Below are 12,384 nucleotides of genomic sequence, written 5' to 3'. Positions count from 1 at the left end.
CATGCTAGTAATAACTGCAGATGGAAGAAGATTGCCACCGTACGTTATTTTCAAAAGAAAAACAGTGCCTAAAGCAAAGTTCACCACAGGCATTCATGTACGGGTTCAAGAGAAAGGATGGATGGGTACAGCTCTTGTCCTGGACTGGGTCCATACGGTGTGGGGAGCACAGGCAGGGGCACTGCTTCAGCGCTTGGTGGACCCACATATTGTCTGCAGCCCTTAGATGTTTCTGTCAACAAGTCCTTCAAGGTAGGTAAAGGTTATTCTGCCCACAGGCAGGTCTGAACCTCCGCAGAGGTGTTCCTGAGCTGGAGTTTACGTGCGGTAGGGTGTGGCCAGTTCCTTTCCGCTCCTCCATTCCCTTACCCCCCACCAACAGCGCGTGGCAACCCATCCAACTCCTGACCACGCCCAATGTTGCTTAACTTCGGAGATCTCACAGGATCCGGTGTTTCACGTGGCTACGGCCGTTGGCCCTTCAAGGACAATATACGTAGGTTGTATGCCGAATGGATGGCAAGAGGGTACCGCAAGAAAGAGGCTGTCAGTTGAACTCGTGTGTGATTGGCTATGCGGGCATGGGTTGTGGTGTTGGCAGACATTATTGTGAAGAGTTTCTTGAATACAGGCATAGCAAATGCGTTGGACGGAAGTCAGGATGATGCAGTATGGGATGGTGACCAGAATGTTAGAATAGCTCAGAGATTGAAGGTAGTGACATTGAATAGGGTAAGTATGCCAGTTGTCTTGTTTCAGTGGCTTAATGCAGATTTTACTTTTTTCTTTTTTGGGAATATGATCTTTCACAAACATTGTTCCGGTGTCCATCCCTGGTGACTGGGAACAAATGCGTGTCAATGTGCCCGATGACGTTGGGTTAACAGTGGCACCCGTGTGTGGCGTCGGCTCCCATAACCCCATAAAACCCATGTTCCTACGGATTGTGCACTGGGAGATGTGTCTAGCATGGCCTGTGTTGAATTGAGCCGTGATTTGTTGCACGGTTGCTCGTCTGTCACTATTGACAATTATGTAACTTTTAGAATCATTAACCCATAATTTGTATTTATTCTCATGCTTATTCTATTCTTCTCTTATAGGACTTTCACAGTACCATTTGACTTTAAATAGGCATTTTACTATTACTGTATGTTTTTAGATGGCTATGTTTCATTCTTGGTTGTGTTTTTTATCTTATTAGATATGGTGAAGATGATCATTGTATTGATCAAAACTAGTCCAAAAAACCTTTGAATGAGTTAATGCTAATTAGCTCAAATTGATGTATTGATTAGGTGGGATTAAAACTTTCATTGTTGTAAATAAAACCCCTCTCTTAACCCGTATGCACCCGGTCACTATGTGTTCACTGAGAATTACAGGTATCTGCCAAATTTCTAGTTTATAGCCTTGGTGTTGTAGACTGGAATCAAAATGCCTTCAGCAGCACTCTTGCAAAACTCCACAAAAAAGTCTGAATTATATAATACTATATAATAAGAATAATAAGCCTCATTTGATTGAGTAAGACTTCAGCCACTCTTCTTTTTCTTTTTTTCTCCACCACATTTCCAACACACTAATGGGGTCACTTGACTTCTTTAAATGGACATGTCACCATTATGTTTTTAGATAGCTATGTTTCATTCTTAGTTGTGTTTTTTATCTTATTTTATATGCTGAAGGTGATCGTTGTATTGATCAAAACTAGTCAAAAAAACCTTTGAATGAGTTATGCTAATTAGCTCAAATTAATATTAAGGACAGTAATGTAAATTAATTAAAGGACAGTGTATGATTAAGCGGGAAGGAAGTACGTCCTTCTGTTATCACGGCCAACTTGCTCCTAAGCCCCAACAAGTCTCGCCTGTCTTATATACCTGGGCCAGTACTCTTGGCATGCTGTCCACAACATCACACCTTCTCTTCTTTCTGTTGCTCCCTCTTCTCACTCTGGTTCTTCGTTGTGTTTAAAATATTTTACGACCCTTTTCATGTTTCTCTCCCTATATGACTTGATTTGACACTGCCCTTTTTTTTTTCCTTTCTATTACTGTACTTTATATACATGAATAATTGCCGAGCTCTAATTTTAGGAAGGGAAATTTTGAAAAAACTTTGTTAGATATTTATGTTGAAAGCTGTAAATATGACAGTACAAATAATTACACAATAGAGAATAGATCTGTCATGACAGATGTCTGGCCTGCATTTCCAGTTTGCGAGCGTAAATACGAATTTCTCTTGCATTGACTAATAAGGAGACATTTTTTTAATGAAACTGAAGTTGTTTCATTCAAAAATGTGTGCGAGCCATCCACAGCTTACTTTAAAATGCATCAGTTTTAACCCTCATTCTATTGCTATAGTTTTCGTCAGACGCATTTCACTCGTGTCTGCACATCAAAACTGTCTCTTGTCAATCACATATTATAATATTCTGGTTTTTATTGAGACTTTGCTTTTTGTGCCCATAAATTCTAGCAGTTATTCGTTTTATGTTAAAAACTAGCCATATTTTTCCTCCTATGATATACTTCAACATTCTTTCCACAGTGTAATAACCAATTTGTTCTTCCTCTTCAGTATTGTGCAATTTTTTTAAAGCCGTGAACGACTTATATTGAAAACTCTCACCAGCCATCCTGAACATTTGCTTTTTCTTAAGCTGACACCTTGTAAATGACATGAAATCTACGCGGTATGCTTCTCGATTGTGTATGGAACAGAGTTGCCAACACAGTGAATGGAAAAATACACACTTTCAGATTTCTATGTGTTAGGAGCATATTACCAACATTAGTGCAAATAATACTTCCTCCCAAACATCTCAATTCCAGATTTTGAGAAAAAATAATCCAGGATTTCTCTTATATGTATGGTATTCATATTTTTTACTTTGGAAGGTAACTTTGTTGTGCAAGTATGGAATTTATTTTTATCATTTGTTCAATTGTGCCTTCTCTCTATATATATTTATTCTTGTTACCTCTTTACCTTGTTTATTAACTTATATTCTTATTTCTTATAGCACTCGACGGGCATAAAGGATGAAATCTTTATAGACGAACATAGAGCTGATCAACATTTTCCATGTTTTGAAGAAGACAACAAGTAAGTACGGTTTGGTTCAGTTTGGTAACTTTAACTCTACACAGTTCTGAGCAGGTCATTTATACACTGACAGCTATCCTCAGTGTTGATTATTGGAACTCCCTGAGCTCACCATTTTTGTCAATTTCATCCTTTATTTAATAATATTACACTTAAAGTTTAATTTCTAAAAGAAGTAGGAAAGAGAATTGAGCAAAATGTTCAGGGAATTTACATTTAAGTTAATCCTGTTTCTGGAAGTAGTTTCATTGAAGAAAAGTACTTGAAGTTGACCAATACATTTCTAAAGCAGGTTTACTTTCAGTACCTAACAACTGTCACTGCATATATTGTCATTTTATATTCACTATCTGAAATGTCATCAACTATTTTGTTGAAAACATTTGTGAATTCCCTTTTTAGTGGCAATTATAGCAGAGGAAGCTGTTTCTACAGTTTTCATACAAGACATACAAGTTTGATCTTTCTTGATTTTGGAATACAAACAAATATCTAAATATTGAATTTAAGCACAGAAATCAAACCTTCAGTGATTGATATAGCCAGTATCCATCTATTAGGGTGCCATCAGCACAAAATAATGCAGCCATTTGAACCAGTATTGTAAAACGCAAATCAACGTGTTTGGTTTTGAGTGTTTTAATAATGTTAAGATAAATTTCCTTATAAGTTAAGTGTTAAGATGGCAGCTCTATAATTGAGAAGATCCTGTATGAGGTGGAATTTCATAAATCTATTCAAATTTAATTTTGAATAGAATTTTAGTACACTGGCAGGATATTTATTATTATTATTGTTACATTTTTTGTGGTGGACAGAGGTGAAAGAAGGTGCTTGTCTGAATGGATCTATCTACTATAATCAAAAGATTAATTAAAGCTTTAAAAATCAAAGTTATATTCCTTTTTTTCCCATCGTTTGGTTTTATTTTCAGAAACTAAATATTAACAATCAATTCACTTAGCAAAAACAGGATTTCATTTGCAGAAATAGTTGGTTAGATCAGGCACTTTGTAGGTACAATCAGAAAAAAACATTCAACAAGCAACACATTAGGAACCTGAGCTTGTCGCTCTTTAAATTGATATTTTCCAAGAGCACTGTCTCTCCTTTCTAACACACTCAATGAGATAGATCTACCAATATCTTTTAACAAGATACAACTCTTCGAAGAGCACTTTTGCTCCACCACAACGTTGCCACCTTCCAAAAGGCATCATTTAATCATCAAGAGACAAAGAGCATCTTTGCACTATTAAAACTTTACAATAGGACACAGAATTTTTAGAAACGACCAGGCCTGTCAAAGGTACCACCTACTATTTACAATTCCAACAGTATTCACTGTCTTAGACACACAACAATCAAACTACTTAACCTAAAAGAAAGGAATTGAATGATACAGGGGTATCGAATACCTGTTCTACTGGGCCGTGATGGGAAGAAAAAAACACAGGTTAAAGTTACTGGCCCGAAAACCAAAATAATGCAGAGGCAGACACTTGCACTCCATGACACTGACACTTAGAAATTTAAAATCCTAGTAGGGCTCACTGCCCAATGCTACAGAGTCTAATCCCATACCACTGAAGTGACTAGATGGAGAAAATTTTAATTACAAGGCTACAGATATAAAACAGTTACAGAGACATAGTCATCTCAAATACAAGTTGATAGGGAACTCGAGAGGGTGTCACACACTCTGTTCCTGAATTTAAGCTAAGTTTCTAAGCTAGTTTAGAGATTAACATTTGAAGAAGTTTACATTGTTGGAGATCAGAAATTTAAAGTTACATTTTTAAAGACTGGAAGCCTTCCCCTCGGGTTAGCTTTCAGAGGCTATCACCTAGTTAGAACATGGCTGCCATTACCTTACTGCGCTGGGCTGCTCGATGAAGTGCGAAACGCCCCAGCCTCCACTACTAGAACACACTCAGTACACTCGATGATCAAGAAGACAAGGTAGCTTGAAAAATTGCCAGGTTTTATACCTGAGAGGAAGGTTTGGGAAAGATCTGGACTAACGCCCGACACATCCCTCAAATTTTATAGGTTAATTAAATATGTGGAAGAAAACATTGATAGGTGTAAAATCAAATACAGGTATTTTTCTATTGGCCACTTTTGAAGTTGGCAGCAGGATGTTGTAGTGTTGACAGCTTTAACATGCCAAAAACAAAAGACAATCAACACAGTGTAGTAAACCTAGGAAGACAAAATTACTTTATCACTTGAGTAGTGAAATCTGTTGATCAGAGTCTGAACTTCTGCACTAGTTGTTTCATGTTTTCAGTATAAGAAGTCGTTTTGCAAGGTGCTTGATTTAAATGAATGGGACAGGTGTACCCTCGCGGTACAATTATTATTATTATTATTATTATTATTATTATTATTATTATTATTATTATTATTATTACCTTAAAGACAGTATATGAATTAATTATTACATTGCATTATAAAACATGACAAAAAGGTCTTCTTTCTCAATCCGTTCTTCTCTCCAGGGTTGGTTTTTCCATCAGACTCAGTGAGGGATGCCACATCTACCACATAAAGGGCTGTGTTCTGGAGTGTAAGATTTTGATTTGGGGGATAAAACTAGGGAGGAGGACCAATGCCCCATCCAGATGGCCTGACCTGCTATGCTGAACATGGGCCGTGTGGGGGATGGGAAAATTAGGAGGGATAAGCTAGGAAGGGGGAAGGAAGTGGCCATGGCCTTAAGTTAGATACCATCCCAGCAATTGACTAAAGGAGCAGTGGGAAACCAATGGAAAACCACTTTAAGGATGGCTGAGGTGGATATGGAATGCCCTGAGGCTGCTTGGAGCCCTGTACCAATCCTATCACTTTTCAAATTTCTTTGCAGAGCCAGGAATCAAACTCGGGCTTCTGGGGGTGGCAGCAAATTACACTAAACACTGCACCACAGAGGCAGACATTACAAAAATTACTAGCCATTAATAGAAAATACCACATAAGGCAGCGATTTGTAGGTGGTGTATTATGTGCATTTCAACACTACAGTATGTATTCAGCTGTTATTAAAAAGTTACTGCATATTCATATCACTAATTGTACTAGTCATTGAATATTACTGCAGTTTTACACATATTTCAGCAGATTTCTACAGTGATATAACATATTCTATACTAAGAAATTGTACAAAGTTATACAACCCATGTTCATTTTCTATTGACATGTGGTTCACAAGCGCTGATAATAGACTACAATATAAGTATTTGGAAAGTTAACTGGAGCCAATTGATATTGTTATTGTCTCCTGAATGTTTCCCCTACGATGTACTACTGTATTTTCTCGCATAATTAACGCCTTTATATAATTTACGCACCCCAGTATTTTAGGGTCCAAAGTGGAGAAAAAGTAATATCAACAGTTCTTTGAATATCCATCACCCAGCTCAGGATACGTTTTGAATTAAAGATCTCAACTACTCAGTCAGAAGCCTTCCTATTGTAAAACCAGGCATTCCAAATACTGGGCAACCTGCTGTTATCGCCAGTAGGAAATACCACTGCACGAATTCAGTGAGAGAATCAGCACAGTAGTGACTAGTGATGCTCTATTCCTGTCTGGTACAAACTTATTTTGTGAGTGTTTTGGGTATGGAACATGCATTTTCTGTGATCTCAGAATTGCTTGTTAGTCCACATTTAGCAAGTATTCAAGTAATATCATATCATATAAACTCACGGTGATCAGTTATGCTGAATCATATGGGAGTAGGGCAGCGAGCCACAAGTATTCAATGTTTGAATGCAATGCTCGGTACCTTGGTAACAGAGAGTGCACTTCAAGTGACTAACAAGTCTCGCAAAGCATTTCACGGACCAAAAAGCGGCAAGTTTCCGCCAGTAGAGGAGAATCTACTTATATGTATGATTTCATTGTGCAATGTTCAGTATGATGTTTGTCATGAAATGCTGTATATTAAGGGATGAGGAAATAGGTGCTGCACATGGAACCAGTCTCTCAGATTTGAAGTTTAGCTGTGGCTGGATGATTCATTTTATGTAGAGAAATGGACTTTCTCTTTGACAAAGAATAACCTTATGCCAAAAAAGTACCAAATGATTTCAACCAAAAAGTATGGTGTTAGATTTAAATTGCTTTGTGATTGAGAAGCATAAACTGAAGGATAAGAAAGGGACATCAAGTTTTATCGTATACACTACTGGAAGCAAAAAACAACGATTTACTGCAATGCTTGCTGTAACAGCTGATGGCAGAAATCTTGCACCTTTCATTCTAAAATGAAAAACAATGCCTAAAGTAAACCTTCCATGAGGGATCAATGTTTGTGTTCAAGAAGAAGGGTGACAGACACGTCCCTTATACAAGTTTGGACACAAACGTTTTGGAGAAATCTAACAGGGTCACTCCTTCAATGACCGGCCCTTCTCATATTGTACAGTTTTCTTTTTTGCTGGTATGTCATTATTATGTACTTACATGAATTGTACTTTTATTAGTTCATCTTTATTTCACCTCAGGTCGTACTGTCAGCTCATTATGGGAAGAATGTTTTCCAGTCTCGCAGATGTACCAAGTCTCCCGATTTAAGCGGAAGACTCCCAATTTTTCATCATTCTTCCCAATATCCTGATTTTCAGAGCAGTATCTGTCATCATCCTCAGACTAATAACGAAGCTGTTCATGAATAAGAAAATCATTTGTGTTCTTAGTTCACAGTTGGAAACAGCTTTGTGCAGACCAAATTCGACTATGAACAGAACCATTTATATTTACTGACATATTGTATCAATTGTCAAAATTTGCATTGAATATAATAATAGTACATGATGCAACAAGCCTATAACTACCAATATAGGCGTTGCGTAGACTGTTTATGCTCGATGATAATTATAACTCTACTTTTTTCTTATTCTTAAATTTTTGTGGGTCTGTAATAAATTGCTTGATGGACTTCCTATTAAATGTGATGGGAAAGGGGTGATCCTATAGAAGCAAACAAGAATTAAAGAAAATGTAGTAGATGAGGAGAAACTATTAAACTGGCCACGATTATATCAGCTATTTGCAATATATTGGGCAGATTTCAGGGCAACAATCTCTCTTGGTAGTTAGAAAATCTTGCTTATGTTTTGGGATTCTTTGACAAGGTGTTACTATTACAAAACTTCAATTACCTCATTGCCAGATCCACCTTTGCCTATTTTGTGAAGATGAATGCATTCAGCATCTATGAAGAGTTATATGAGCCCACTAATTTTGGTACACTTTGTGAGATATTCGATCTTGGCTCAGTCTGGTGTTATTTGATGGTGTTTAAATACGTTAGCCTTGTATCGGTACATTCACTGGCATGTAGAAGGACTCGTATAGGACTAAGTTCCTACCCTTCAGCATCTCCAAAAATCGTAAAAGTAGTTAGTGGGATGCAAAGCAAATGACATATATTATTTAAACCCAAGCCGGGGAATATGATGCAGCAGATAAAAGCATCTGTATTCCCATTGCCAATATTCTTTTAGAACTGCATGATCTGAATTAGTGGCACTGACTGACTGTATATTTGGACCCTGAGGGACCAATCCTGAATTTTTTCTGGTATATGTAATTGGTTCAGTATTCTAACACAACTGCCTTAACAGTTTACGTAATATGTTAAGCAAGCATGATGCACTCCATGCATGCAAATTATTCGCTCATGTTGCTGACTTGATAGCTGCCTTCTCTATGTGTCAAATACAATCTACTTTCACTCCAAAGACACTTGAGAGCACATTTTTTTTTCACAACACTAACATCATGACTTGAATTTTCCTTATAATCACTTTCACTGTCAACCTAGCACACACCTTCATTCTCCATGCGAGCAAACATTCCATTTGTCATCCAACATGGTATCACTACACCTTATCCATGGGGTATTGCAAATTAAATGCTCTGGTAATCAGTTGACCAATAATCTTTTAAGCGTGGTTAGAATGATTTCGGATGAGATTCGATCAAACACAAAATGTTATTACTATGGTCAGCCCCCACATGGCCAACTATTATGGCATTCAAATAAACAAACAGCTTTCTTTTATAGTCACATCTTCGCATGCAAAAGAGTGCTTACAGAGCTGTTCTGTTTCCAGTACTTTACAAGAGATGACACACCAGTAGAGTCAAGATGCATTTCCATTGCATCTACGCAGTAGCAGAACCATGAACATAATTTCGATTATGCATACATGCGTGCGCAGTACTTAAAAGTTCAGGAGTAATTTTGTGAGGAGGAACTCTTTTCATGTAAATGAGTACGTTTTATAAATGTCATTTTCTTATTTTATGTCGGAACTGGCTCTTTACTTTTAGATCCCCTTTTTTAATTGTTGCTCGAAGAATTTAATGTAATGATAAAGTTATATTCAAACAGGACCACGAACGTATGGGTAACTATGAGTTCTGCTCATGGACATGCAATTGCTTGTGTTATGTTGCTGTTTAGAAATGGTAAGAAATTTTGCATATATTTCAGTGTGGAGAGTGCTGGAGGCTCGGCGCATTATTGTAAACTTTGCTGTAAGAGGTTCAAACGCCGATATGATCTCAAACGGCATATACCTACTCATACTGGAATGAAGCCGTACTCCTGTGCATTATGTGGCAAGATGTTTTCAAGTCAAAGTAATCTCAAAGACCACATGTTGTGTCATTCAGCAATTAAGCCATTTATTTGTTCAATTTGTGGATGTGCTTTCAAACGTGCCTCGACCCTTAAGGCTCACCGAAATGTACACACTGAAGAGAAGCCATTTTCGTGTTCAATTTGTGGTAATGCTTTTAAAAGTTTGGCAGATTTAAAAATTCATGAATTATGCCATACAGATGAAAGACCCTTTTCATGTTCCATTTGCGGAAGTTCTTTTAAAAGGTCAACACACCTTAAAAGACACGAAAGTGTTCATAGTGATAACAAGCCTTTCTCCTGTGGGATCTGTGGAAATGCTTTTCGAAATACATGGAATTTAAGAGCACACGAGAAAGTTCATACGGACATTAGACCTTTCCGTTGTTCGATTTGTGAAAATTCTTTTAAGACGTCTTCGATGCTCAGAGTACATGAAAAAATACATAGTAATGTCAGGCCTTTTGCTTGTGCTACTTGTGGACGTGCCTTTTATAGTAAAAGAAACTTAAGAGTTCATGTTACTAACCACGCTAAGGTGAAACCATATTGCTGTTCTTCATGTGGCAAGGCATTTACGAAGTTGCCAAGTTTGTTGCAGCATAGATGTCTTAATGTTGACAGTCAATCCTCTTCAAGAACATCGCATGTAGTGTAAGAACTTGTGATATTAGCTGCCGTCCTTCGAGGCGGGGTTCGATTCTCATTAGTGCCAGATATTGATGATGTTGGTAATTGGTTAATGACTTTTAAAATATAATTTTGCTTCAAATATGAACATATTGTGGAGTAGTTTCAAAGCATCGTCTGTTTGTTTACCAGCTATCCACAGTTCATGAGTATCCTCACATTTCGGAAATGCATAAACTTGATGACTTCAAGCCAGTCAATTAGTATGCGCTGTAGTATACCTAATGGTCATCTCCATTAGGGGTGTCCTTTGGAAAGAGCTGTGCCACATTTAAATAAGAATAAAAAATTGGTTAGCCTTGTATATATTGACTAAGGCTTGTTGTGACAAAGCCTTAATCCTGCAAAACATGTGGATAAATGATTGAGAATTAACAATACTGTGATGGTGTATGCTTTAGATTAAATGTTTCAATGGCCTTTACCATGTAACGTCGCTTGTTCCTACAGCATTAGGTTCATTTAGTCTGTCCCTTCAGAGCATTTCTGCTTGTCAAACAAAACGCAGCCTCCCGCATAAGTATTCATCCAGCTGCCCTCTTCTTATATTAAACACCAAAGATGAATTAGAAATGTTAAGGTACTTCAAAAATTTATACACATTGTATATGCAATTTATTCTTATAATAACTGCAGAATATACCCTCTTGCACTTCACTACTCTTTAACAAAAAGTCACGGTGGTTGTTGTGCTAGGAAATGGCAATGCAAGAATATTTGGGCATCTTGTGGACGGTCTTTATAATAATCACAGCATTGAGGAAGTAAGACTCATCACCAATCTCAGTCCAGTGTTGGTAAGTCAATATCTAGTACATGCTCCATTTACAATGACTAAGAAAAGGGACTTAGCTCTTGTTGAATGCAAATTAATTATCCAACTACATCTAATTGGTGATTTTCAGAGAGTAATTGCTGAGAAAACAAATACAAGAATCATGTTTGGCTAAGGAAGCTGACAACACAAGAAGAGCGAAGTACTTTGCACACTGTCCAGCACAGTCCCCCATGTGTCTGTGCCTGTGCTTCGAACAGATGTACAAGCCTCCACTGGGAAGAACATCATCACTGACACCGTATGACGCCTGTTACATGGAGCTAGTTTGCTGGGGTGTACAAACCGGAAGAAGCCCTGGATATGTGGTGAACCATAAGTAGAAACTGGTGTTTGCCAAAGGGTGCGTTAGGAAGCCACCAAAGTTTTGGTAATGTGTGTTGTTTACTAACAAGGGTAATTCTATTTTTTAATTGCTCTGGGAAGCAACATGTATGGAGAAAGAAGAACACAGAGCTCCAATGTGAAAATCTGCAAGTAACTGTAAAATATGTAAGAGGTTCCATAATTATAAGGGGGCGTATGTTGGCAGTTGGGATGGATAACTGCCATAAAATACTGGAACAGATGGGTAAGATGTTGTATTGAATATATTGAAGCAGAACTTCATACCCAGCATAGCAAAATTATGTCTTGAAAGTGAGTGCTTCATCCAGCTAGATAATGACCCTATGTACACTCCTTGGGTTGATAGGGAATGACTACTCTACAATACACCTCATATGCTGCAGACTCCACCCAAGTCCCCAGACATAAACTGTATCAGTGAAATTATAATGTAAACTGAGCAAGAAGAGTATTAAAAATAAAGAAGCTCTGATGCTATGTCATGGAAGAATGGTGCAAAACAGGCCCGGAATTGGGCAGAAAAATTATGACATCTATTTCAAAATGCCATCAAGCTAGGATTTCTTCCAAAGGGCATTCGGTGCGCTGCTACTTAGAAAATGACTGAACGTTTCTTCTATTCATATTATGGATGAATTCTTTTGCAACATGACTTTTCTGCAAGCAGTGCTATTGGTTTGATTGGTTCTAAGAGCCACTGCTTAGAATGGTATATATTATTTTTGCATATGT

At 37.5% G+C, this 12,384-nt stretch overlaps 1 protein-coding gene across 1 annotated transcript in view; it reads left to right on the top strand.

The window, feature by feature from the left end:
• Nucleotides 1-7,720, top strand: part of LOC136866613 (uncharacterized) — a 41,332-nt gene extending 33,612 nt beyond the window's left edge. The window contains exons 5-6 of the mRNA XM_068226957.1: nucleotides 3,035-3,117; nucleotides 7,633-7,720. Of these exons, the coding sequence (XP_068083058.1) occupies nucleotides 3,035-3,117; nucleotides 7,633-7,702 (153 nt within the window). The 3' untranslated portion in view covers nucleotides 7,703-7,720. The remainder of the gene's footprint in view (nucleotides 1-3,034; nucleotides 3,118-7,632) is intronic.
• Nucleotides 7,721-12,384: the final 4,664 nt, after the last annotated feature.

Source organism: Anabrus simplex, chromosome 3 (assembly GCF_040414725.1).
Source record: "Anabrus simplex isolate iqAnaSimp1 chromosome 3, ASM4041472v1, whole genome shotgun sequence".
Classification (NCBI taxonomy): domain Eukaryota; kingdom Metazoa; phylum Arthropoda; class Insecta; order Orthoptera; family Tettigoniidae; genus Anabrus; species Anabrus simplex.
Note: the sequence above shows the minus strand (reverse complement) of the source record. Positions and strands in the feature narration are given on the sequence as shown.